The sequence below is a fragment of the Stenella coeruleoalba genome, assembly GCF_951394435.1.
Source record: "Stenella coeruleoalba genome assembly, chromosome: 2".
In the NCBI taxonomy this organism is placed as follows: domain Eukaryota; kingdom Metazoa; phylum Chordata; class Mammalia; order Artiodactyla; family Delphinidae; genus Stenella; species Stenella coeruleoalba.
Window position 1 is genome coordinate 622,961 of NC_137147.1, and position 26,639 is coordinate 649,599.

At 68.0% G+C, this 26,639-nt stretch overlaps 1 protein-coding gene across 4 annotated transcripts in view; it reads right to left on the reverse strand.

Moving 5' to 3' along the window:
* INF2 (inverted formin 2) overlaps positions 1-26,359 on the reverse strand; it is a 28,506-nt gene extending 2,147 nt beyond the window's left edge. Inside the window, exons 1-22 of one of the 4 annotated variants that reach the window (XM_079912556.1) lie at positions 26,241-26,359; positions 14,483-14,882; positions 12,698-12,813; positions 12,473-12,632; positions 11,955-11,988; positions 10,870-11,011; positions 10,058-10,199; positions 9,210-9,848; positions 8,523-8,668; positions 8,386-8,447; positions 7,609-7,711; positions 7,386-7,471; positions 6,796-6,896; positions 6,202-6,272; positions 6,005-6,112; positions 5,621-5,691; positions 4,331-4,451; positions 3,854-4,018; positions 3,687-3,771; positions 3,373-3,513; positions 2,123-2,752; positions 1,638-1,694 (exon numbers count right to left, since the gene is read on the reverse strand). In XM_079912556.1, coding sequence (XP_079768682.1) covers positions 1,639-1,694; positions 2,123-2,752; positions 3,373-3,513; positions 3,687-3,771; positions 3,854-4,018; positions 4,331-4,451; positions 5,621-5,691; positions 6,005-6,112; positions 6,202-6,272; positions 6,796-6,896; positions 7,386-7,471; positions 7,609-7,711; positions 8,386-8,447; positions 8,523-8,668; positions 9,210-9,848; positions 10,058-10,199; positions 10,870-11,011; positions 11,955-11,988; positions 12,473-12,632; positions 12,698-12,813; positions 14,483-14,873 — 3,570 coding nt within the window. In that variant the 5' untranslated portion in view covers positions 14,874-14,882; positions 26,241-26,359 and the 3' untranslated portion in view covers position 1,638. Of the gene's footprint in view, positions 1-1,637; positions 1,695-2,122; positions 2,753-3,372; positions 3,514-3,686; positions 3,772-3,853; positions 4,019-4,330; positions 4,452-5,620; positions 5,692-6,004; positions 6,113-6,201; positions 6,273-6,795; positions 6,897-7,385; positions 7,472-7,608; positions 7,712-8,385; positions 8,448-8,522; positions 8,669-9,209; positions 9,849-10,057; positions 10,200-10,869; positions 11,012-11,954; positions 11,989-12,472; positions 12,633-12,697; positions 12,814-14,482; positions 14,883-16,710; positions 16,910-26,240 lie in introns of those variants that run through there. The other 3 variants (XM_079912554.1, XM_079912553.1, XM_079912555.1) reach the window with 3 other exon arrangements.
* Positions 26,360-26,639: the final 280 nt, after the last annotated feature.

Sequence of the window (26,639 nt, forward strand, 5' to 3'; positions counted from 1 at the left end):
GACAAACAGGACACCTCCAAAGTGACTTCGTGTCTGCGGTGTTATGCAAGACAAAAGGGGCTGGACGTGTGGTCCTGGGCAGGACTTTGTTTCCAGAAAAGCAAAGCAACGACTATGACAGGTAGACTGGGACCAGGGGTCACCCCGGCCGGGGCTGCAGGTAAAAACAGCTCGGTGTCTGGGTGCGCGGGAGAATGGCCCTGACCTGGGGGCCCCGGGGACAAACCCCGGCACAAAGTATCCTGATGGCTATAAGCAACCCTCACGTCGGTCCGTAAAGCTGTGGGGGGTGGGGGAGCAATGCAGCAGACGTCAGCAATTCTCCTATGTTTTCCACATTTTTGTAATTTCAGGGTAAAGGGTAGGTGCTGTTCATTGGGACCTCCTCACAAATTTCCTGTCGAGTTGAAGTTTTTCTCCAAATAAGAAGTTGGGGAGACAAGGAGGATAGGGGTTCTTCCTCCCATCCTAACACTGGGATGACAGGGCCCACGAGCCTGCAGACTGGGAGCCCCAGGCCTGGCCGGGGGCGGGGGGGGACTGGGGGAGCGCAGACCCTGCACCGGGCACAGCGGTCTTTCACCAGACAGTGGCCACACATGGTTGCTGTCCCCGAACGCATGGACTGCACACTCCAATGTCCCCCACACCTAGGGCCAGCAGCTGGGGCTGCAAGGACAAATCCTGGCCCCGAGGGACAGGCGGGTGCCCTCGTGAAAGCAGACAGCCCAGCTCAGCACCCCCCGGCGGGCAACCCCCCGCAGCGCAGGGTGAAGGCGGAGCCCCGCAGCAAGGCTGAACTAGGTCACAGCTGCACTGGACCACACCCCTGCCCTGGGCTCCGGCACCAGCCCGACCGCACCTCGATGCCCTGGCCAAGCCCCGGGCACATCGGGCAGCAGGTGTGTGAGAACAGAGGGCGCCCCCCCACACACAGAGCTCCCACCCAGGCGGGGCTCCGGGGCCCTGCACCAGATCACGGCCCACAGCACAGGCCGGGACGCCATGGGGACCCAGGCCCGTCACTCCGGTTGCAGCTGTGAGCCTCGGCAAAGACCCTGACTGTCCCACCCCATCGCGGGAGTCCCAGGAGGTGCCCACAGACCCACCCGCTGCCTCCAGGGAGAGGACGCCTGTGCATCCCCACAGGGGCCGGTGGCCTGCCTGTCCCTGGCAGCGGTCTCCAGGGTCTTTCCTGTCCCTCAACGGTCTCCCTGGGGACACGTGTGGCTGGAGCCAGGGCCAGAGGAGGGCCGGGTGCCCTGTGGATAGACTTGGGGGAAGCGAAGCCTGGCGGCCGGGAGTTAGCACGAGGCTCCGGCAGGGCGACCTCAGCCTGGTGGCCGGGCCGAGGGCCACGCCGTCCCCACCCTCCGGGCCCTGGAGCCCTGCTCCCCAAGGGCATCCTGGCTGGCCCTGTCCACCCCGTCGGCCCGGCGGAGGCTCTGAGGCCGCACCTCCCCCAACTAGGCGAGGCACAGCTCCCGCCCTTCTCCGAGAGGGAGGGGAAGCCGGGCACCGCGGCCCGGGGGACGCTGGCTGGAGGGCTGGGGGAGCTGGGTTAGTGTCCAGGAGGGCCGGGCGCGGGCCCTGCCTCTGCTGCCACCGTTAGTGCTGAGCGCCAGGCTGGTACGTACCTTACTGGATCACACAGAGTCTTTTTGTTTTATTATCGTCAGGGTCAAGGGCAACCTCTGCTTCCAAATAAAAGAAACGCGCTCAACAGCTCGCCCCTCACGAGCGACCCTGAGCTCAGAGCGTGGACGCTGAGCCGGAACACAGTCGCACCCCAGGCCCCTCGCCGCGCCCTGCTGGAGGTGGCCCACGTAAGGCAGGCGTCAGCGGGTTAGAGGTGTGCTGGCTGGACGGTGCCCCCCAAGGCTGCCCCTTCCCGGAGCAGAGGCGCTGCCACCTCCTCTCTGGCAGGACACAGAGATGCCCCGGGAATCGCCCACACTCGGGCGGGGGGGAAGGGGTGGCAGCGGCCGGCCGCAAGGGGAGCTCCAGGGCCCTGGCGTGTGACGAATGAGCTCCAATCACGCGCCAATGCCCGGAGCCCTGCCGACTCGCCTGCCTGGTACTCCTGCTCGGGGTACAAGGAGGGAGGGGGGCCCCAAGTTACCTTCCTGGCTCCTGGAGGGGCGCTTCTTCCTTCGCTTGCCTGTGCCCTTTGACGTCCGGCCCTGGGCCCTGGGGAGGGCGCCAGACCCTGATGAGTCAGTCACAGCCTCCTCGGAGAAGGACCTGTCCAGGGAGGTGTCCAGGGCGGAGTCCGGGGCTGTGTGCTCATCATCTTCGTCTCCGTCCCCGCCACGGCCTGCGGCAGGGAGGCCAGCACCGCGGCCGTGGGCAGCTGCATCCTCTGCGCCCTCGCCTGTGGTGTCAGCCTCGGCCTGGCGGGCGCCCGGAGGGGCCGTGGGTTCCTCCGTGTCTTGGCTCAAACCCGTTGCCTTGGAGAGCTTGTCACTGGAGAAGTTGAGCGGCTTCAGGGCCTGAGTGCCTCCCAGCACCAATGAGGGCTGGGGGCCCAGAGGGTCGTCGGTGGCCAGGACATCACTGGCATCCATGTACCAGGAAGAACGCCTCTCCAGGGGCCCAGGACCACCCTTCTCTGATGAGTCTCCAGCGGGCTGGGGGCTGCTGGGGGCGGCATCAGCGAGACCCCAGCCGCGGGGCTCCTTGGCCACTGCGGCGTCGAGACCAGGCTCCGACGTGGGGAGGCTGGTGCCTCCCACAGGATCCCTGGTGGCTGCTGTGGATGGAGTACCCATCAGTGGAGGGCAGGGGCCCCTCAGTGATCCCCATCCCTAGAGCCTGCCCAAGTCGAATACCACCCACCCTGCAAAGCCCCCCCCCCGGGAAGCTTTTCCTGGTGGCCGAGTGTGGGTTCCCACAGGGCAGGCCCAGGCCTTGATGTCCATGGTCTGTCCATGGTCGGGGGCGGGGACGCTGGGCCCCGAGACGATGGCACGTCGCCACCCCTGCCCCCAGAGTCCCCAAGGAGCCCAAGGCAGCCTTCTCAGGAGTGGAGAGTCCCACCCCAGGGCCTCATGCCTGCCTCCTCCACCACCACAGAGCCCCTCTGAGCCCCAGGGCATCTGTCAGAGGGCCCATTGGCCCGACTCCTCTGCCGGCCTGGGGGCTGGACGGGTGGCCGTCACACCAGCCGGGGAGCCCTCTTGCAGCAGACACACGCGGAAGCATTGTGGGGGTGAGCTGGCCCTTATCTCAGGGCAGCAGGGGAGAGGAGTGGGCTCTCCTGTGAAATCAAGGAGAGCTTCTTGGAGGAAGGGAGGCCCCGGGCTGCAAGGATGGCATAGCACGGGGGTGGCGGGAAGCAAGTGGTGACAGGGAGGCGGGGGAGGGTCTCACCAGGTGCCTTGTTCCTCGGGGGGTCTGCGGCCGTGTCCCCTCGGCCACGGGCCGTCTTGCGCAGCTGGAAGCCCTTCCTGATGTCAGCCAGCAAGGCGTCGATGACACACACCTCCTCCTGCTTCCCGCCTCCCTGCCTGACTGAGAAGCCCAGAGACGCGGCTCAGAGGGTCCCTGGAGCCCACCCGCGGAATCGCCCCAGAGGAGGGGATGTAGTGCTGCAAGACTTCCAAGGAAGGAGGAGTGGCCATGGCCCAGGCCCGCCCCCCCCCCCACTGCCTTTGGCACAGCCTCACCAGGCTTCCCGCCCTCACCCCGCAGCCCGCGGGCCTCGTCTTCCTCCGCCAGCTGCTTCCTCCTCTCAGCCCTGGCCGCCCGCTCCTTCCGGTCCCTGTTCTCCTGCGGGACAGATGCGGCCCGTGAGCCCGGCCCCCCATCACCCCCATTCCGCCCGCCCTACCCGGCAATGGCGGGGGCCCACCTTCAGGGCGCGGATGAAGAGGTCCCGGAAGGCCTTCATGGTGCTGAGCGTGTCCTCCAGGGACAGCTGCTGGGCATCCTCACACAGGTAGGTGGCCAGCTCCAGCTGCTTCTGCCTGATGGCCTGGAACACCTCCTCCACCTCCTGGGAGGCCGTGATGCCGGCCTGGGGGCACAGGGACAGGGTCATGGCCCTGAGGGGGCCCACGCAGGGCACCACCTGCTGTCATAGGGAGATGCCCAGGCTGGAGCCCCAGGGAGGGCGCGGTGGGGCCCATGGCCGCAGGAGGATGGCCACCGGCACAGGCCCTGCCGGCGTTGTGGTCTCTGAGCAGGACCGAGGGTCTGAGCACTGCGGCCGCAGGATCAGGGACCAGGAATAGGGGGCTGCCCTCCCGGAGGGGGGTCTCTTACTCTGGCTCTCTCCTCCCCACGCTCACCTGCCCCCCGCCCAGGGCCCCACCCACCCAGCACCTGCCTGGAGGCGTTGGGAGTACTGCTCCTGAACCTCCGGGATGGAGGAAGACACCTTCCGTTCCATCTCCAGAAGCTTCTTCAGGTTACTGCTGCACTCCGACTGGATGATCTCAAGGTTTATCCTGAAGGAGCCAGAGGGCCGTTAAAGTCAGGGGACGGCTGGTGTCCAGGCTTGCTGGGACAGCGGGGGACCCCTGGACTGCTCACCCTTAGGGACAGGGGGGACCCCCCGACTGCACACCCTCAGGGACAGCAGGGACCCCCGACTGCACACCCTCAGGGACAGCGGGGACCCCCGACTGCACAGCCTCAGGGACAGCGGGGACCCCCCGACTGCACAGCCTCAGGGACAGCGGGGACCCCCGGACTGCACAGCCTCAGGGACAGCGGGGACCCCCGGACTGCACAGCCTCAGGGACAGCGGGGACCCCCGGACTGCACAGCCTCAGGGACAGCGGGGACCCCCGGACTGCACAGCCTCAGGGACAGTGGGGACCCCCGGACTGCACAGCCTCAGGGACAGCGGGGACCCCCCGACTGCACACCCTCAGGGACAGCGGGGACCCCAGACTGCACAGCCTCAGGGACAGTGGGACCCTCGGACTGCACAGCCTCAGGGACAGTGGGACCCTCGGACTGCACATTCACTGGGACAGTGGGACCCCAGATTGCACAGCCACTGGCCGCCAGAAACACGTCAGAGCCTTCAGATGGCCTAAGTGGGTTGGGATGAAGCGCCCAGCCTACAAGGTGCTGCGTCTGTGGCGTCAGGACAGTAACCCCCACGGATCAGCCTGTCCTCGCCTGACCCTCCACAAGGCGCAGCAGCCCCGCGACAAGAGGACCTTCCACGGTGGCACGGTGCCGGGCAGGGCCTGTGCTGGGAGTGTGGACCCTGCAGGTGGATGGCCTGGGCTGCCCTCCCAGAGCTGCACCTGGGCTATGTGACCCCATGGACCCGGCCCTGCTTCCCCAGGCCTCAGTTTCCCTCCTTGTACAGTGGGGTGGCATGGCCTCATCTTGAAGGTTAACCTTGTGAAGAGGTCATGTTAGACCAGCCCCTGGCGTGACCGTAGTCAGGTCGCCCCCCAACATCCTAGGCCTCGGTTTCTTCCTCTAGGTCACACGGGCACAGGCCACGGCGGACGCGAGGTCTTGCCCAGGGTGAGAGTGTCTATCAGGCAGCAGATCCTGGGGGGCCGGGGTGGTGCCGCAACGTGCGACCCAGCCTAGTCCAGCCGCCCCACTGGCTGGGGAGCGGGCAGTGGGGGGCAGGGCAGGAGGTACCTACCCTGCCGCTCGGGAGGGCGGCTCCAGGTCCTGGGGCAGCTGCAGGAGGTCTGGGTGGCTCTCCTCCACCTCCTGCAACACGACGTGTCCGGTGAGACCCGCTGAGGCCACCCTGCAACTCCCCACCCTCAGCAGCTGTGGTTCACGGCCCTCGGAAGCCCTCGGCACCCTGGGCCTCCAAGGCCTTCCCTCGGGCCTGGCCGGATTCTGCCGGTTTTGCTCTCCTTGGGGTCTGGGGAGGGACGGTGGCCAGTTGGAGTGGGTGAGGACTGCGGGGGGTGCAGTGGTGTGAAGGGGAGACCGGGGGCTCAGATGGGAGCCCCGAGGGGCTGCGGGCAGAGCGGGGCGTGGGCGCCATCCCGAAGGCCCCCCAGGCCGCGGACACCTCCAGCACGTGGTGCAGCAGCGTGACGCGGCCCTGCTGGGCCTTGGTCTCTGTGAGTTTCAGCAGCGCGCTCATCTTGAAGCCGTCCGCGTCCCCGGTGTGGCTGCCCTGCGAGGGCGGGAAGTGAGCCTCTCGGCCTGGGCCCGGGGCCAGGTGGGGATCAGGGAGCAAGGGCGGGCTGCGTGCTGCCCACTCACGTAGTTGAGGAAGTTCCCGATTTTCAGGATCAGCAGGCAGAAGACGGGCAGCCGGTGGCTGGCGAGCAGGCCTGCAGGATGGCGTCCCTTCACTGCCTCCCCGCACCCCACGCACCCCACCTCCCCGCTAGGCTCCAGGGCACGAGGGAGCGGGCAGGGCAGCGGAAACGTGACTGAAAGCAAGCCTGGAGGCTCCGGAAGCAGGAGCGACATGGGCGCTCACTGAGCCTCACGCCCCCGGGGGTAGGTGACCACTGCCCGTTCTGGGGGCGAGGACAGAGGGGAACCTCTGCCACCTGCAGCCACCCTGGCTCTCAGTCTGTGGCCAAGACGACAGGGGACATCCCCACCCGGCGTGCAACCCCAGCGGAACCGAGCCATGCCTCGGTGGTCAGGCCCGTCCGTGTCCCTGCCCGCTGGCTGGGGACTCCTCGCTCAAGGAAAGCGGTGTGCGTGTGTGTGCGTGTACGTGTGTCGGCGTGGGCATGCGTGAATGCGTGCACGGCTCAGGCTTCAAGACGGGGCGGTGGTCTACAGGGAGGGGAAGGTTGGCACCCCCAGGGCCTGCCCGCCCCCAGCCGGGTGCCCACTCACCCTCGCAGGCGGCGAGCAGTAGCTGGGCCTTGGGCCGCACCATGTCCAGCACGACGGCCGTGCCCTCGCACAGCAGCATGCACTCGACCCGGAGCTGGTAGCTGGGGCGGCAGGGCGGGGGCTCAGGGCCTGGGGGCCTCCACCCACCCGCCCTGGGCCCGCAGGGTCCTCTCGGCAGCGCTGGTGGGGGGTGGTCCCACGGCCTGGCCCTGTTCAGCATGCAGCTTCCCGGGCCTGGCGCAGGCCCGGGAAGGGCGCTCTGGACAAGCCCCAGGCTGCCGAAGATAAGGGCAGGCGCTCCCCCGCGGGGCACCCCTCGCTCCTAGAACAGGGGCCTTCCCGGGGGTCACACGGGGGGGCCTGGGCCTGCCTGCTGGAGGCCACACAGCCCTGCCCGCTGCCCACCCCCAATGCCGTCGCCGGCCGGGAGGGAGGCCCCGGCCCACAGGGTCCCCTTGGAGGGCCCCGCGGCTAGGGACTGCTCTTTGTGGAACCCTGGGTCGCGTCTACACAGCCTTGCTCTGTCCTCTGGGTCTGGGCCCAGCTCCCACCCGTGGGCAGGCCCTCGGGTGCAGGGCCGCCGAGCTCACCAGGGGATGTCCAGCAGGAGTAGGTAGAACTGGTCGGCGCTGGCCAGCCTGGCTCGATCCTCTGTGAAGGAGCGCAGGTGTTCAACCTGCAACAGGAGGCCCCCGCGTGCTCACCCAGGAGACCTGCGGCGGCTCGCTGAGGTGCCCGCTCACCGGGCACAGCTCTGGGTGGAGCTGCAGGCCCCTTGGGCCCCCCTGACACACACCTCTTGGGTCCACTCACCTCGTGCTTCTCGGGAAGGAGCTTGCGGAGCTGCTTGAGAACCTCCACGTCAAACTTGGTGGTGTCCCCAGCCCGGATCATAGCGGTGACCTCCTCGTTGGAGCTGGAGGGGTGAGAGGACGGGGGTGGTCACACGAGGCACCCCTCTTGGCCTCCTCGGGACCCTGCCAGCCTGGGACGGCCCTTGGCCCACGACACCTCTGCTGGTCATGCCCAGGTTGCCTCCCACACCTAGGAGGTCGCAGGGGCCAGGGCTGCGGGGCACAGAGAAGGCAAGCCACCTGCCCGGGGTCACACAGTAATGACGCTGGCGGCTGAATGGAACACTCCCCATCTGCCAGAGCGCCCTCTTCCTCCTCCTTCCAGGGGGCTGCTCAGGACACAGGTGGGCTGGCTCAGCGGTACCCAGTGAGCTCCCGGGCGGAACACCTGCTGCAGGGAAGGACTCAAGGGCTGGGAGGCTGGGCCACGTCCTCGGCCTGGCTTGGCCACCGCCTGTCTGTGGCTTAAAGGGTCCCCACCACTCTCTGGGTCTCATTTTCCCCAGGGAGTCTGGCCTAGTGGTCTTCAGAGCCCCCAGCTGGGGTCCTCTGTGGCTATTACCCGCGCTGTCTCTAGCCCCAGGGATGGCATGTGAACTTCCCAGGGTGGCCTGCAGAGGGCACTGCTGAGCCCAAGATGCGGGGCCGGGTCAGGCGGGGCCTGGGAGTCTGACTGGGGCTTGGCGGGAGGGGCCGGCTCTGCGACACCAGCTGCTCTCAGATCCTCGCAGCTCACCATCTAAACTGCTTCAGGAAGATGTTGAGGTTCAGGCTCTTCTTGGAGTCCAGAAAAGTGATCTGAAAAACATCCCTGACCCATCAGTACCTGGAGGGCAGCCACGGAGCCCTGTCTAAGCCCTGGCCCCTCCCTACCTCCTTGGGCTCCTTCCTGGCTGGGGCCACTGCTTGTTCCTTGGGCTTGGCCACGGGGAAGGAGAAGAGCCGCTCGATGGTGGAGAAGTCAGGCTCCACCATCTCAGTGTCCGGGCTGCTCAGTGACGCCCACATAGAGCTGCGCTCTGCGGGCAAGGGGCCGCCAGTCAGGCTCACACCTACCCCGGGAGTCTGGGGTGCAGGTGGCCCGGGCCTTGGAGGGCTGGCAGGGATGCCCTGCCTGGGGCCCAGCCCAGGGCAAGCATACAGCGGGCGCTTAATAAATGCCTGCAAAGGACGCCCTCCAGCTGCTGCCACGCCACATACGTGGGCGTGGCTGCACTGGGTGGGGGGGGATTGCGTCCAGGCTGGCAGGTGACCTGGCCTCTAGCCAGCCTCGGCCTTGACCTCCTCTGAGCCATCAGCACTCAGCCCCTGGGCGGCATCAGAGACACATGCTGGCCTGCAGCTGTGCGAGGAGAGGGGCCTCAGAGGTGACCCCTGACCTGCCCCTGCCCCGGCTGCCCCCCATGGCGGCCGAGCCCCTGCCCTCAGAGGGGAGCCGCCTGGGGGCGTGGACTCACCTCGGGCCACGCTGGGACCCCTGACCTGCCCCTGCCCCGGCTGCGCCCCATGGCGGCCGAGCCCCTGCCCTCAGAGGGGAGCCCCCTGGGGGCGTGGACTCACCTCGGGCCACGCTGGACGGCAGCTTCTGCCAATTCAGCTTCTTCATGCGCAGGGTGGGGGGCTGCACCCGCCGGTGGCTGGGGACCCAGGCGGAGCCCAGGCTGTGCGCCACGGTGATCTCCTCCATGCCGCCCGCTGCAGGGGGCCCGGAGGTGCCCGGCAGGGGCGGGGGCGGGGGTGGGCACCCCAGGCCTGGGGGTGGAGGCGGGGGGGGTATGGTCCCACTAGGGCCAGGCAGTGGGGGAGGTGGGGGTGAGGGAAACGCGGCCCCCAGGCTCGGCAGGGGCGGGGGTGGAGGAGGTGGGGGGGGCGGGGGCGGGGGACAGGTTGCGGTGCCAGGGAGGGGGGGTGCAGCTGGGGGCGGGGTGGGCTCCAGCTGCTCCGGGGCTGTGGGCTGTGGCGCCGTCCTGCCACTCTCGCCCTGGACGCTGGCAACGTGCAGGCCGGCGAGGGCTGCCGCTGGCTGCTGGCCCCCGACACCCACTGTCGGGGCGCCGGTGTTTTGGGGGGAGCTGCCCCTTCGGCTCTGGCTGAGGTTGACCTGGACACCCTTGTGGGCCTTGTCCAGGGAGTGAGGGCGGGGCCGCCCCTTGATGGACAGGAGCCGCTCGACCATCTCCTCCAGGGTGCACTCCTGGGCTGGGGTGGGAACATCCAGGTCAGGGTGGGGGGCATCCGGAAAGGTGCAGCCCCCTCCCTCGGGCAGAGGCGGGTTAAGGGCCGAGGCTGGCCCCCTCCCCCCACAGGCTAAGAACCCAGTGTGCCCACCAGGCTGGGGTCAGGGAGGGGGACGCGGGCGGGGGCTACAGGCACGGGGCCCCTGCCCACACCCCATCCCACCCACTCACTGTCACTGGCCAGGAGCACGGCCCGGTTCACCAGGCTCTCCAGGGCCTCCCAGAGCAGCTGGCTGGAGCGGAGGGTGGGCTCCAGATGCAGGAGGCCCTGCAGCACAGACAGCAGGTGGGCGGACACCGGGGAGCAGCTCACCTGGACGGGGTGGGCAAGGAGTGCGGGTCACAGCCATCGCCTCCCCAGGAGCGTCCACCCTGTCACCCCTCTAGGCCCCACGGGGGCCCTGGCGATGTGCCTGAGTCAGGGCTCCCTGACGGGCACGCCGGTGACACCTGGGGTCAGGTCAGCGTCGGGGGGCGGTCTGTGCCCTGTGGGATGTGCAGCATCCTGGTCTCCCCCCACTCGAAGCCAGTCGCACCCGTGCTCAGTTGTGACAACAACCCCAGATGTCTCCAGATGTTTCTGGATGCCCCCGGGGACGCTGGCCCCTGGCTGAGAGCTGCTGGGTTCCGTGAAGGGAGCGGCTGAGCTGGACCAGAACCCAGCACCCCGACTCGCTGGTCCCGAAGTCCCCTCGGTACCCCTCACGGTGGCCGGTGGGCTGGGCCCAGGACAGCGCAGCCAGCCTGTCCTCCTGGGTCCTGTGGCCCTGGCTCTGGCCGGAGACAGCCCAGACCCGGCCCCAGGCAGCGGACTCCAGCCTCTGCCTCTCTCCAGCCCCCCAGGCCTCTCAGCTCTGGATGTGGCTCCCGCCGGCCCCAGCAGGGCAGGGTATGGCCAGCACAGGACAGGAGGCCCCTTCCAGCCCTGGGCCCCCCGGCCCCTCCCCCAGACAGTCCCGGGAGGGGCTGCCCGCCCGGCCCACCTTGTGGAAGAGGGAGGCGAAGACCTCCTGGTGGCTGCTGACGTCGACGCCCCCGAAGACCCGCAGCAGCTCCTCTTCGTCCTCGGCCTTGGCCTCCCTGAAGGCCTCCAGCTGGATGCCCAGGTCCTCGTCCTCCAGGTCTCTGCGGCGGGAGGGTGGGAGGGGGCGGGCGGACTCAGCGGCTGCTCCCCCAGCCTCCCTGCCCCCGACAGGCGCGCACACAGCCCTGAGCAGGGCCCGAGGCCTGCAGGTGGCCGCCGCAGCCAGGGGCAGCCGGCCTCCCCGGTCAGCGCCGCGCCCCTCGGGACAGGAAGCGCGAGTTCTCACACTCGCAGGGACAGACGGAGGGGCCGTGCCGCGGGGGGCACGGAAGGGGGGGCAGGCCCTCCTCTGGGTGCTGGAGGGCGGCACCAAGGCTGCCCCCGAGGCGTCCCCCCGGCCTCTGCGAGCAGGCGTGGGGCTCTGGCCTGAGCGGGGTGCTGTGCGTTCACCGAGCTCAGCACAGGCCCGTCCTCAGCCTGGGCAACGAGCCGCCCCCTCAGCGCCCGGCAGACCTCTGGCGGAGGCCGGCGTAGCCCCAGTCGCACCAGCTGGGGCTCCTACTGCTGGGGTGGCCCCCTGCCCACCTCCCTGGGGGTGGAGGCCCCACCCTGGAGCGTGGTCCTGGCAAGGCCTGGGATGGGCTTCTCAGCTACACGGGTTTCTAGATGTCCGTTTAAATTTGGATTTTAAGTAAATACTGAACGATATTTAGCACAAGTATATCCGTGCGACATGTGGGACGTACTTATACTGACAGAGCGATCTGTTGTCTACCTACGATCCAATTTAACTGGGCGTCCTGTACCGTACCTGGTAACTTAGTCTCTCGGCGCAGCTCCCAAGCCCCTGGGTGGGAAGTTCTGCTTAATGGCCTGTCCAGCAGCGCTAGGAATGGCCAGCTGGGTTCTCCCTGGGACCTGGCCCCAGGAGCGGTGGGCCTGCTGGGGCCACTCCAGGAAGCCCCCTCCCTGCCCATCTGGACGCGCTGCTTGGGACCCAGGGGGAAGGGGGGCCTGGTTCTGGGGAGCAGAGTGGGGACTCACCGCAGCCGCATTAGAACGTCCAGCAGCTGCAGCCCTGGGAACGGACGGGTGCGGTAAGTCTCAGAGGCTGCTGCTCGGGCAGCCCACCCTTGGGTCACCCGCATCTTTGACACCTGCATCTCCACCCTTTCCCTGGGCTCACTCCTACCAGCCAAAGCACCCCGCCCATTCCCTCGGGACACTGGGGATATGGGGCTCTCGGGGGAGACCACACTGGACGCACAGTGGTCCCCAGTAAACGGTCCCTGGCACAGCCAGCAGGGCTGGAACTGGACGTCAGAGGACCCGCCTCCCTCCACTGCCCGGCAGCCTTGCACAGAGAGCCCTCCAGGGCTAATGTCCAGGGGTCCCGGGGCCCTCGGTCCACCGAAGGGAGCAGGTGGGGGCAGGAGGATTCCCGGGCCCACGCAGAGCCTGCCTCTGGGGCCCTGGAGTGGAGGGCACGGGGCGTCTCCCCAGAAGGGGCAGCGCGGGCTGGGCGGCCAGGGCCCCAGTGGCGGGGGTCCGGGCAGGGCTACCGATGAACTCGCTGCGCAGCTGGGCGCGGGCACGGACGTCCTCGGGGCCCAGGATGATGGCGTTGACCACGCTGAGCAGGGTGGCCACGTAGGGCACGTTGTCGCTGTCCGAGAGCTCGTTCATGATGACGCTGAAGCGGTACTGCTGACTGCACACCGTCTGCAGGGTGGACGGGGTCAGCGTGCCCCCAGGCCCCACCCAGGCGCCAGCCACCCACCGCTCACCTTGTAATGGTCCAGGGCGTCCAGGGTCAGGGCGTGGCCCTCGGGCGAGTAGACGCACAGGGCCGCCAGCAGCTCCAGCACCTGCTTCTTGACCATCACGTTGGACGTGTCCAGAGCTGCCAAAGGCAGGGGGCCTCTCAGAGGGGCCCACTGACCCCAGCCCGGGCTTCCCTCCTCCCGCCCTGCCCCCACCCGTGCCCACCGACCCCAGCCCGGGCTTCCCTCCTCCCGCCCTGCCCCCACCCGTGCCCACCGACCCCAGCCCGGGCTTCCCTCCTCCCGCCCTGCCCCCACCCGTGCCCACCGACCCCAGCCCGGGCTTCCCTCCTCCCGCCCTGCCCCCACCCGTGCCCACCGACCCCAGCCCGGGCTTCCCTCCTCCCGCCCTGCCCCCACCCGTGCCCACCGACCCCAGCCCGGGCTTCCCTCCTCCCGCCCTGCCCCCACCCGTGCCCACCGACCCCAGCCCGGGCTTCCCTCCTCCCGCCCTGCCCCCACCTGTGCCCACCGACCCCAGCCCGGGCTTCTCCTCCCGCCCTGCCCCCACCCGTGCCCACCGACCCCAGCCCGGGCTTCCCTCCTCCCGCCCTGCCCCCACCCGTGCCCACCGACCCCAGCCCGGGCTCCCACACTTTAGCTGCCAAGTGCCTGGCTGGCGGAGGCCGGGGTGCCCTGTATCAGCCCGCCGCCCACAGCAGGCGCTGGCCTCTGCAGACGCACTGACCGTCCCCGGGACCACGGGGAGGGGTGTGGAGGCAGGCACGGCCCCAGTCACCCGGGGTCGACTCCCGCTGGCCCTCAGGTCTAAGGGGGCCCCTGTGGGCTCCGGGCCCAAGGCCAACATTGGCAGCCCTCCCAGGGCTGAGCCCGTGTTTTCTCCAAACTTAGACCAACTGTGTTTACAGCAGACACAGCCCGCGATGCCTGCGTGTCCCCATGTACCCCTGCCTCCCACTGCATTCCCGGAGCTGGGAAAGTTTTGGGGGTGCCTCTCGGCTGGCCCTGCTGCGACTGAGGCACAAAGGACTCTACAGACAGCAACAGCCGGGCCTGGGCCGGGTGGTCTCTGGTTCGCTCGCCCACACAGGCCCTGCCCGGCCCGGAGCCCCGAGCATCGTGGGAGCAGCACAGCCTGGTAGGCAAAGAGCACGCAGTGACCACTGTCCACCAAGGGCCACTTGCGGTCTCTCCCAAGGACTGAGTTGGCTGCAGTCCGGGGAGACTTCCTGAAAGAGGTGACAGTGAGCCAGAACTTGAAGGGCGGGCAGGACACGAGGGCACAGCAGCCTGAGCAGGGGGTGGAGACGGGGAGACCGGCGGCTGGGGAAGGAGAAGCCCCAGGTGGCCAGAGCAGGGATGGGGGCGGGGAGGGGGGTGGCGGTGGAGGACAACGCCGTTGGCAGGGGCCGCAGACCTGAAGGGCTGAGGCCGAGGAGCTCGGAGCCCGGCAGAGTGGAAGCGGGCCCCTCAGGTGGACGTGTGTTTCTGACCCAGGTGACTCCAGCTGCCACAGTGTGGACAGGGGCCCGGAGGCCAGAGACCGGGGAGGGGGCAGGGCCCAAACTAGCACAGGGCTAGGTGGACAAGCAGGGCAAAGGCACAGAACAGAGGGGGCGACTAGGTACAGCTGGCAGAGGATCACGGCTCCAAGGGGACCTGGAGGCTTCAGACTTGGGAAGATGGGAAACTGGTTCCTCCTCCAGGAAGTCCTCCCTGGCTGCCGGGCCAAGCTCTTTCTTCCTGTGCCCCAGCCCTCCCACCGCCTTCCCCAGCCCGAAGCCTCACCCTGGGAGAGCTGGCGCACGTAGGCCTGGTTGCTGAGGATGTACTGGATGCCCTCCTGGGAGTTCATGACGGCGCGCACGCAGCTGATGCAGGTGAGCTGCAGCAGGGCGTCGGCGATGCGGGCCACACCACGGCCCGACAGGCGCGCCAGGGCCTCGAGCAGGAGGTCCAGGCCGCTCTGCTCCAGGAACTGCACCATCCAGCCCCCGTCGCTGCTCTCCAGCCGCTTGCGCAGCCCCGAGTAGTTGACCACGGAGGGCACCTGCAGCAGCCGGATGCACAGCTCGGGCTCAGCGCTCTCCAGGTTGGCCTCCGTGGGGTCCGAGTCCTGAGGCCCCAGCTTCTCCTTCAGCGCTGCCCACTTGCGCTGCGCGCCCTCCTTCACCGACATCTTGCTGAACTGCGGGGCCAGAGGAGAGGGGTGTCAGCCCGGAGAGCGGCCCCAGGCCCGGAGGAGAGCCACAGCCCAGCTTGGCCCCTGGCTGGTCAGTGGAGGCAACGTCCCCTGCTCCAGGCCTCTACCTGCCAACTGGGACTCATTGCGTTCCTTGCTGATGCCCAGGCCTGCCCGGGGGACACACTACTGGCAAACCCTCATCCTACCAGGGCTGCCACTGCCCACGGGCTTCCCCTGTGCCAGGCTCTGCTTACACCCATCCCGGTCTCGATCATCACGGCAACCAAGGAGGCAGCACCGCTGTCCTCACTGAAGGCACCAGGACCCCAGAAGGCTACACTGGCAGGAATACCACTGACCCAGCGGTGATCAGGCAGCAAAAATGGGGTCTCCGGGGCTCCCTTATCTGGCCCCCAGGGTGCTTCCCCTGCCCAGTGGACAGAATCAGATGGGGACAATAGGGTGGGCGGGGACAATTCCAGACCCTGGTCATTTCTAGCCTGCCCACAGCATCGGGAATGTGCCTGGGGAGGGGGGCTGACTCGAGGGTCATGTCCGCCGCCCACCCAATTCGGGGCAAGGCCAGGGCCCTGTGGGGAGCAGCCCTGCCAGGCCCCAGTTTCTGTGGGCCTCACTCTGTCAGTCTGCGTGCAGTGGAAGACCGGCGTCCCCCAGGCCTGTGGCTCTCGGAGACTGACCCGGATGCAACTGCAGGAGGTATGATCGCAGCCCAGAGAACATCCCCCGGCGGCCGAGGGGTGGCCCAGCCCAGAACGACCCCCAGACGTGCCCTTCCCCAAACGGAACAGCGGGACAGGTCACTACAGCCACCGAGGCCCCTCCCTGGGGCCCTGGGCTGTGACGCTGTCCCCAACCACAGACCCTGGGGCTGGCCCCCAGAGATCAGGGGCAGTCCAGGCTCTTCTGCGACCATGTATGGCTTGGGTCTTATATTTAGCGTGTGAGAAGGGCAGCGTGGAGGGAGGCCTCAGGGGCAGGGCACGGCAACACCACTGTGCCTCATGCCCAGGGCCTGGTGCCAGCACTGCCCACCCCGACCCTTGGCCTCCATCACCCGGCAGGCGGGCACAGTACGCCCCCACTTCACAGGAGCGGACACGGAGGCGGCACCCAGGAGAACCAGATCACGTGCCCACGGCCCCAGAGATGGAAATGGCAGAGCTGAGGTTGGACCCCGGAGGGCGGCCTGAGGCCCTCGAGATGCTGGATGTCCAGTGCAGCGTCACCCAAAGGGCTGCTGGCCCTGGTAGCTTAGAGGGGAGACCCGCGGGGCCACCTGAGGTCACAGGAGACAGGCTGAATGGGGCCAGGAGCCCAGGGGCCTGTCCCCGGCGGGGCTCGCGGCCCCAGCGCTCGCTGCTGTCTCTCTCGGAGGTCCTGCTCCCCCTCCGCCTGGGTGAGGGTCTTGGGCCTCCTCGCCCCTCCTCTGTCTGCAGGGGGTCCGCACCAGGAGTCCAGCACCCTCCCCCCACCCTTCATCCTCCCCCTGCCCACCTGCCCTGCGGGACCCACGGGGTCCTTCCAGGAAGCAGCCTGGCCGGGGGGAGAGGGGGCTGACCCCCAAGTGCCCCTAGCTCTGACGCTCCCAGCAGCCCCTGGCCGAGCCTGTTCCCTCATCTGCACCAGCGCCGGGCTGCTGGCAGCATCCTGAGGGGTGGGAGGCGAGGGGCCTGTGGGGTGCCCCTCAGCTCTCCCCCAGGGGCCCCCACGGCCTGGGTCCTGTGCTGGGCCAGGCCGGCTGGAAAAGCCGGGGCCCGCCCCGTGACTGCACCCTCCCAGGCCCGGCCGCCTCAGACCCCCAGGCACTCACCCAGATTCTCAGGACCTTCCGGCTGCCTCGGCCCATCGATTCTGGGCCTTGCCACCGGCTGCCCCTCACACTCTCCTGGCTTCTCATCACTGCTGACCACGGAGCTGCCCGGTACCAGCTGTGGCCCCGATCCCTCCCAGGCAGCCTCTCGGTGGAGGGGAGGGGGCCGCTCCCACCAGCACACGGAGAGCGCGGCAGACGGACCTCCGCACACACTGCCGCCCGCCGCGGGTGCTGCTGCTTAAGGAGGACCCAGAACCCACCCTCCCTTCCCGCCCCGCCTCCACTGGCCCGAGTCCCTGGCTGCCTGGCACAGGCTGAGTGGACAGAGCGCGAACTCTCCCAGGCCAGCGCTCTGGCCTCCCAGTGTCCTCGCCAGCCAAGAGCCCCAGGGGTCCCTGGAAGCAGAGGCAGCCCATGTCACCAGAGCCACCCTTCCCGGTGCTGCCCCGTCCTCCCAGTGCACACCCAATCCCCGGGCCCACAGGCTTGCTGTCCTGAAAGACGCCCCCCACGGGAGCCCTGGGTCTGCGGGAGCGGAAGCAAGGCAGGGGACCAGCCCTGCCCGCCACCTGCCCACGAAGGATCCTACGCCACGTGCCCTGGCACCGAGCTCTGCCCCAGGCGCCGCGTGGGGCAGCGACGGTGCGTAGGGCTCGGCTGGCCACGGCCCAGTGAGCACAGGGCATCCAGCTGGGAGAGCAAGCTCAGCTAGTGACCCAGAGGCTTAGGTGGGGCGGCTTCTCTCCCTCTGTGATGCCCACCAGGGTGCCCAACATCGTCCAGGGCTGTCAGGCCCTGGGCCAAGGACATCCTCCTAGAAATGTTCCAACTGCTTTTCAGGATAAAGACTGCATACATAAATGGACCACGACCAGACCATATATAAACACGGAACTCTGAGCCACAGCTGCAGCCACCAGCCCGCGACACCCAGCCACCATCACAGGAACCAGCCCAGGAAGCAGCTCCCTCCGCGCCAGACCTGCAGGAAGTCAGACCTCCATCTCTAGCGACAGCCCAGGAAGCCCTACAGCCGCCCTGTGACACCCCCCACGGCCGGGACTTGATCCGTAACCCACGGCGTCCATGGTCTTTGTTCTCGCTTCTGACTGAGGACCAACCGGAGAAAACCGGACGTGCCCCCAGCCATCATGTGGACACCCCGTGTCTTATGGGCCGTCCAGCTTCCCAGTCCCGCAGCCCCCATCACGACCGAGGCCCCCTTTTTCCTGTAAAGAAGCTTTCTGTACACAGAAGATATTTTAACGTATTAACATATATTATATAACACGCATGTAGATGGCTATGTGTGTATGGAACATTCTAGGTCTGTAGTAACCAGCCAGCAGACGACTCCCTGGCCGCAGCAGCCTGGAATAAACGGCCTTTGCCTGTTCCCGTCCGGGCGGTGGCTGAGCGCTTCCAAAGCGAGCACCGGAGGAAATCAACCTTTACTGCCCTCAGGAGCACAGGCTGTGGGGACGGCCCTTCCTGACAACACCCGGGACGCTGCGTGGGAGGGAGCGTGGTGGAAGGCTGCTGCCTCCTTCCTGGGCTCACCGGCTGTGCGCCCAGGGAAGTTGCTCTGCCCCTCTGTTCTCCATCTGTGAAGTGTCTCAGAGGGCTGCACCCGGTGGGCAGAGCGAGCGCGCAGGCTCTCCCGGCTCTTGTCGTCCTGTCCGTGGATGCCTGCCTCTCTGCCCTCGGGCCCCGCTCAGCCCTGGCCCACCGCGCAGCCAGTCCAGGCGCCAAGACCTGGCGGGGCCACGGGGACCAAGCCAGTGTAGTCTAGTCAGGGCGGGGCCCCAAGCTCAGGAACGTGTTCCCAGTTCTGCGGGGGGGGTCCCCCCCAGATGAGGGGTGTGGCCAGCCTGCCCAGAGCAGGGCCAGCACGGGAATTTGGAAGGGCAGACCGTTTTATGCAGCCAGCGCGGCAGGCTTAAGAAGAGCACGACCACCTGGGGCTCCCAGGGGTTCAAGTTCAAGTGGCTCAGGCCAGCCCCCGTCCCTTGGCGACTGAAGCACCCCCCTCTGTCCTCCAAGCAGTCCGCCCCACCCCTGCACCGAAGCTACAGGGGCAGTGACCCTTTGCAGAGAGACCCTGAGGCTGACGTCAGTGGGATGCTGCCGGCTGATCCTTAACGTTCACCTTTTTCCTTCCATTAACGTGGAGTTTCCACTTGGACCGGGTCATGCCTTCCCCTTCGGACGGGGGCTCCAGAAGGTAGGGTCTCCCTCTGAGCTTTCCCAGGGTCAGCCCACCGATCCGGGTGTCCTGCTCATGGGCACTCGCCCAGCCCACACAGATGCCACTTCGTCAGACGCCCGTCTGGCCCTCCTCCTGCACCCGGCCAGCCTGGTACCTCCACCTGGGCACCCTCATGCCTGGGTAGCGGGGCACTCTCGGGAAGCCACCGCCCCTGCCTGGCGGTCATCAACCTGAGTGCGTGCCTACGGCGGGGGCAGGGTCAAAGCTGGCCTCCCAGACCAGCCCCTGCAGATGGAGAAACTGAGCCAGAGAGGGCGAGCTGGTCCAGGCAGGCACTGGGCGCTGAGCTGTGTCCTGGGCACGGCTGCTGGGAGGCCCTGCACGGATCCACTGGACTTTGAGCAGCATGGTAGGGTGGGGAAGCCCAGACTCGGGGTAAGCACTTGGCACCTTGTGGAGGTGGGTGAGGCCTTCTGTTCCTCAGTCCCTGCAAGGGCTGGCGGAGGAGGGGCTCTGGGGCCGGAGCGGGGGCCAGGGCTAAGGAAGGTGCCGGTGAGGGGGACTGGCTGCCTGAGGCTGGGGAGACAGCTTTGGGGTAGCCCTGCCAGCATCAGCAAACGGGCTGGGGTGCTTCTGGGCCCAGAGCCAGCGAGGGCGGGGGCGGGTGCAAAGAGTTAGCTCGTCTTCCCCCGGGGTGGGCGTAAAACGGCAGGAGGGGGGTTCCGGAACTGGAAGGCAGGGGCTGCCACACTGTATTTTTAGCTCCTACAAGAACCCAAATTTTTCCACTGCCTGGCAACTCTTGGATTACATTCCTGGCAGCTCCTGGAGCTCAGGGGCAGCCCGGGCCCTGCTGGGTAGGAGGGGGAGCTGAGGCTGCCCTGCTGTGACCCCATTACCCCTCCTTTCCAGAATCTCGGCTCCTGTGTCATCTTCACCAGGCCCCGAGCCCTCAGGGTGCCTCAACTCAACTGTGTGGGTCACCTCCCGTGGGCTCATCCCCGGTAGGGGGTCCTGTGCACAGTGGGCCCCCGGGAAGGAACTGCGCGTCCACCCATCGCCTGCCCGTACCTGGGCGTGGAGTGCGCAGGGTCCTCATGGGTCCCTGGCCCGTCTCCCGTCCAAGGAGCCCTCCTGCCCGCCCCACCTGCCGTCTCCAGGATGGGGTGTGAGGCCCCTGCCTCCGGAGCCCTCACTGCATCCAGCAGCGGGACAGAGGGGCCCGCTGGGAGGTGGGTGGGCGCCAAGACATTCGCGGCAGCACCAAATTAAAACCCAGAGGTGACAACCAGGGTGCCAGGCGCACTGTGTGGGATTCCAGCCACGTGAAATGTGACGTGTCGCACGAGACACGTGCCAAACGCTAAGAGATGATGCATCCACGGTGAATATGGTCATTTTCATGATTAGAAAGGGACAGAGCAAGCAAAATGACAGAAAGAGACCAGCAGCATCTCACAGAGGGAGCTGGGCTTCGAGCAGGCCCGCCCCCAGCTCGGGGCACCAGGGGTGAAGGGATGGACCTGGGAGCTGGGTCTTCTGTACGGTTAGTTAGTGCAGAAGGGCCGGGGGCCCGGGTGGCCCACCGTGCCCAGGGATCTGGACCAGGTTGGAGTCATGACCGACGTGGCAGGCTCACACCCTCCTTGTTAGGAGCAGAAGCTGGTGGGAGCCACACAGGGAGGGTCCTGGAGCAGGGAACTGACTCGGGTGAACAGGAAAAGCAGCCGGAGCTGGGGCAGGTGGTGCCGCCCTACCTGGGCTCACTGGGAGGAGGGTCCCTGCAGTGCAGCCCTGAGCTGGGCCTTGTGGGTGTCTGGGCTTCTGGTAAGGGGCTGGGGGTGATCTGGGAGCCCTATTCCCTGGGGATGAGCCAGCTCGGATGCAGGGAGAGGACAGGAAGGGTGGAGGTACCCACACCAGGAAGCCAGGCTTTTGCTTCCAACTGCCCTGAAGGCTCACAGGAACCGGGTCTGTCCTCGCCTCTTGCTGTCACCTGGTCTCTGGGCCTCGGCCTCCCCAGCTGCACACAGGCAGAGCCAATGGGGAGCGCCCAGAGGGCCTGGCCACCTCTGCCAGTCTCAGGGCTCTGGTCCAGGTTCTGGGGGATCCCAGGCCGGGAGGGAGGGGACCGGCTCAGGGGCCAACGGTGACAGAGGCCACTGCCGCCTTCTGGCGGTGAGTCAGCTCTGACAACGAACACTTGAGGGAAGTGATGGGTGCAGACCTGCGGTCAGGGAGTGAGCGAGGGCGAGGAATCTGGTGGCCCCGCGGGTGGCAAGGCGGCGTCTGGCCACAGCTTCCACCTGCAGGGCTCCGCTGGGCCGCACGCAGACCTCAGGCTCGCCACCAGCGTCTCCTCTGCATGGGTTCTCTCCCCCAAGACCAGACAGAGCTCAGAGCAGCCTCCTCCAGGAAGCCCCGTGTCCCTCCCCCCGGCCCCCTGCTGCCCTCAGGAAAGGCCTCTCCCAGCAGGGAGGAGGACCCTTGGTGTCCAGGGAAGGGAAGGGGTAGGCCAGCTTCAGGCCCTGATAGCCCTGTGCTTGTCTAGGCCTCAGGGTCTTGGCGTGGGACATGAAGGCCACCCACTGCCTGCCCCAGGGGGCCCCCACCCACCCACCCCCGCCTGTCCTACGTCCCCATTCCAGGCTGCCTGCCCAGAGTAGGGAGAACAAAGCAGCAGACTGGCAGGGAGGGGCCCAGCCTGCACAGCCTGGCACTGCCACGGGCTGCAGCCAGGGCCTGGGGGCAGGGGACAGCTCAAGTTCTAGCTGAGACCAGGCTCTGCTGCTGACTGGCCGTGTCCCTTGGGCAACACACAGGACCTGCTGGGCCCTGGATTCTGTCCTCACACAGGGACGAGCATGTTGGTGCCACCTCCCCGCCCCAGTCTGCCGACAGATCCACGGATGTCACCTGCAAAGCGGGCCCGTAACTGCCAGGAAGCGCTGTGCCCCGCTGCCTATCAGTCCACTGTGCGTGACGTCACCTCGGCCAGGCTGCTGTGGCCGACACTGAGCTGGAACGGCGCGTGCCCCTTCTCCAGTCCCGCTCAGCATCCCTGGGCCACCCACCCCCGAGAGCCCGTGCCAGGAGCCCAGCCCTACCGGGCAAGTGGGACCCTGGGCCACCCACCCCCGAGAGCCCGTGCCAGGAGCCCGGCCCTACCGGGCAAGTGGGACCCTGGGCCACCCACCCCCGAGAGCCCGTGCCAGGAGCCCGGCCCTACCGGGCAAGTGGGACCCTGGGCCACCCACCCCCGAGAGCCCGTGCCAGGAGCCCGGCCCTACCGGGCAAGTGGGACCCTGGGCATCGGGCACAAGACGCTGTGTGCTGTTCCCTGCCGGGCACCGAGGGGCCAGGCCCATCCTGGACTTGGTTTTCTCGTCTGCAAAATGGCCAGAATGTTGTCCAGGGACCGTGGGTCGGCTGGGCCAGTACGGTTTGCACAGGCGCCGGGCCTGCCTGGCCAGTAAGGCCCCTCCCAGGCGGCTCCCCTACTCCTCTCGGAGGCGACCTCCCAGGTCCTACCCCTGGGCCTTCGTCCCGGCCGTCCCTCCCATCGCTCTGCCCCCTGCCACAGGCGGCACCGACGGCTCTGCCTCCAGCTGCACGGCCTGGCCCGGCCCCTGCGTCGATAGCCTGGAAACACCAGGCAGGGGCCATGGATGTCCCCAAAGCGGGCAGCATCCGATCTGGGCACACGGGGCTGGCGTTCTCAGGCCACTCACGCCTGTGCACGTGGGGCGGCGGAGCCAGGCCGGGAAGGGGGACGGGCAGCACCCCCTCCCCACCCCGCGGCTGGGTGAAGAGCAGATGTCGGTTTCCCGGCTGCGGCGCGCAGGCGGCAGTGCCGAGCTGTACATACTTGGAGCAAAAATGGGGACACGGGCTCGGGGACACGGATGGTGGGAGAGGCAGGCTGCACACCGAGGCCACATCCCAGGGCCCCAGAGGACCGGGACCAGGCCGGACGGGGAGACTGAGGCCCTCTCACCCAGCTGGGCAGGGCCCATGCTGGCACTCACGCCCACATCCACCAGCACCTGGCGAGGACCAAGGTCAAGCTCAGGGATGGAGAAGCCCCTGCCCCACCCGCTGGGTCTGCGGGGACGGCGTGACGCGCGTGGAGTGGGGGAACCAGCACTGCGTGGCACAGCGGGGGCTGGGGCCGGCCTCTGCTCACAGCCGAGCGGGGTCTCAGAGGAAACGCGGGGAAGCCACGCCCAGGGCTGTGACGCGGCCCCGCCCCTCGCCCCCGGCCCACTGCACCCTCTAGCCGGCCCACTGCACCCTCTAGCCGCAGCGCTCCCCTTCGATGCTAGGCCTCGGCGGCGCCACCTGCAAAACAGGAAGCAGAAACAGCCTCCACCTCCCCAGGCGTGCGCCTCCCACCCAGGCGGGGCTTCGCTCCATGGCCCCGGCCAGCCGGCCTCCAGCAGCGCTGGCCTTGCACCCCTTACCAGGGAGGCCTCCACCTTCCCGAGCGGGTGGGCCCGGGCACAACCTCCTGGGAGCCGGTGGTCCTCCAGCCTGCCCTCCCCCTCCCTTCCCACTGGGCCCAGCTCACAGGATGGGGGGGGCTGAGGACGCTCTGGCAGCCTGTGAGCAGCGGCCGCTGCCCAGGGCACCCGGGAGGTGCCGCTGGGAAAGCTGCATTGGGGCAGAGGGCTGTGACGGGGCCGGCCGGGCAGGCAGAAGAAGAACGATGGGGTGGGCAGGCCGGGCAGGCAGAAGAAGAACGATGGGGCGGGCAGCCCGGGCAGGCGGAAGAAAAAAGCGGCCTTGGCCCTTGCCCTTCTGCTTCGGACAGCCCAGGGAGAGGGGCCTTTTCGTCAGTCACCCACCTGCGACTGCTTCCGCCCCTCCCGCCCCCGGCCACTGCCAGGAGGGTCCACCGCCCTGATGGGCCGGCGGCTCCCGGGCTCCAGGGCAGCTGTCCATCCGCGTTGGCTGCTCTGCTCTGCACTCACACAGGTGGGTGCCCTGAGGGTGGGCCGGCACCCCCTCCCCGCATTGGGGGCCAGGGGCAGGGGGCGCTGCTTGGCCAGGACAAAACTCTCCTAACTCCTAGGGCATCAGGCCTGGAACCCAGAGGCTGCTGCACCCATGTGCTTGCTCTTCCTGTGGGAACTGCGGCGGTGATAAGGGGCAGGGGGACAGCCCTGGCCTCCAAGTGCTCCCCGGGGGCCGGCCAGTTCTCCCCCGGCCCCCGGGGCAGCACGTCCCGCACGCCCAGCGTGGTGGATGCCACGCTCCGGCCACCACAGCGGCGAGGGGAGCATGAGCCTGACACACACAGCGGGGGCTTCACGGACATCTCTTGCCAGGAGCACAGCACTGGTTCTGTCCCCGAACCACCCCGTGTCTCAGTCTCCTCTTCCCCGTGAAACAGACAAGAATCGCAAGACCCACCCTTACCCAGGACGGCGTGAGGGTCAGAGATCACGGTGGGAACGCGGCAGGCTGGTTCACTCGGCCCTCCTCTCCTTCCTTCATTCAGCCCACAGACCCTCAGACCGTGGGGGGACCTCGCCTCGGGGTTCCTCCTCTGGGTGCCCTCACAAGCCAGGGGCTCGAGCTCACTTCAGGGAAAGCCCCCCGCCAGGGTCCAGGCCAGGCCAGCTGGTCACACCTGCACCCAGGGCGGCGGCCCATCATCAGCCAGTTACCATCCATCCCTCCTGCGGTTCCACAAACCACTAACTTTTCCAACCTGGAAAACAACTGCACTTTGACGAAAGGCCAATGGAATCTATTCAGGGTACAGCTTCCAGGTCCCAAATGTGAGGTGTATGCAATTAGCTCCGACAGCCTGTCAGCACCTCCACAAAGCGGGGGCCCCCACCTGACGGTTAACTCTTTGCCGCCGATGAGCGGAGCCTCAAAGGACTTGCGGCCTGGATGGGTCACGGGAGGGGCAGCCCCACCTGGTCACCTGGGTTCACGCCCCCCGGCAGTGCCCCCTCCGCCTGCCCACCTGCCCCGATGACCTGTCAGCCCCGAGCTGGGGGCCAGGAACTCTTGTGGAAGAGACGGGAGGGTGGGCCTGGGCAGCGGTCGGGACGGGTCTACCGCACCAACCTGGCCCTTTGAGCAGAAGGTTGATGCCGGCCTGGAGAGGAGTGGGGACAGTGTGGAGTCTCAGACTCCAGACCTGGAACCAGACGCCCACCCACAGCTGCTACAAGAGGGCCGCAGCGCGCCCTGCCCAGAGCCCGCCACCCTGGGAAGCACCATGACGGGGTCTGGGGCTTTGTTCTGGGTCCCCAACTCCTTCACCGCTGGGCGACAGAGGAGGTTCACGCCTGAGCAACTGTCCCCACCCTCAGGGTGCAGGTGGGGAGACTGAGGCCCAGAGAAGGCCAGAGTCCTGGTCGGTTCCCACTGCCAGAGGGAGAAGGGGGCGGGGCTGGTGGGGAGGGGACTTCGCAACTCCAGCTCCTTCGTGGGTGTGCCTGACCTCTGGCCTCGTTCCTGATTCCCAGCTGCAGCGGGGTCATGGCCACCTTAGGTGCCCTGACTCCTGGTGTGTGTGTCCAGCTGGGGTGGGGCACTAAAGCTGCGGTCACAACTGAGGCCGGCCACCATGCAGCCTGGGGCCTGGGTCACAGAGGCTCAGGAGGCCAGACAGTCAAGTCTCCCTACGTGCCTCCCCAGGAGCAGCCAGTGTTGGTGGAAGCGCGGATTCCCTCCTGAGGCTACGGTCCCTCCCAGGTTCCTCCCCAGGAAAGGGGCCCAGGAGTGGGACCGGAGCAGCACGGGGCCAGACTACCAGCCCCATCCTGGAGGAACCCGGAGTAGTGACGGGGGCTCGCTCCCCCAAGGCCTGCCTATGGGGGTGCCAGGGCCCCGTGTGCGCCCACCTGCATCCAGGCCGCTACAGACCCAGCAGCCCAGGCGGGGCCGCAGGCCGCCGCATGCCTTGTGGTGCCACTTGAAGTTGAAGTTTATTTCCCCAACTGTGGCTGATTCATGGTCAGGATGTAGCAGCCGCGAGGCGGGTAAATTCTGCCGGCACCGGACAGGGCAGAGGCCCGGCCGACCCTCGGCCCCACCACTCGAGGGCAGCGCGCGCTCGGGCGGCGTCTCCGCACCGGGGCCGGCAGTCCGGGGTGGGGCGCGAACCGTCGGGGCCGGGGCGCCGCAGGGTCCCCGCCTGGGAGCCGGGATCCCGCCGCCCTGGGCGCGGGGCTGCTGGGCGCCACCCCGGGCGCACACGCCGCTCCCCCAACCCCACTCCCCGACCCCAAGCGCCCCCATGGCCCGGACTCAGTTTCCCCGCGGCTCCTGGCCGGCCCAGAGGTAGCCGACTTACCGGGAGGGGACGGCGGCGGAGAGTGGGTATATTAGGCCAGTGCTCGGTCCGCGTCGAGTCAGGAGCCGCGGACTGCCGGCCCACTGCGGGGCTCCGCACAGCTAGGGCTCCGGCACCGCTGGGCGCGCGGGAGGAAGAAGAGGCACCGCCCAGCCCCGCCCGCCGGCGGCCACGTGGGGAGCGGGCGTCGGCCGGGGCGGAGTCTGCGGGGGGGGGGCGCCGGGAGAGGCCCCGCCCGCTCTTGCCAGTTGGGCCGGGGCGCAGAGGGAATCTCCCCGCGGCTATAAATACCCGGGCCGCCTCCGCCGCGGCTCGACAGGTTCCCGGCCCTGCCAGTTTCGCTGTTCGTGGGCCGGGGTGGCGCTGGGGAGTGAGACACACAGAGCGGGGAAGGGGTGG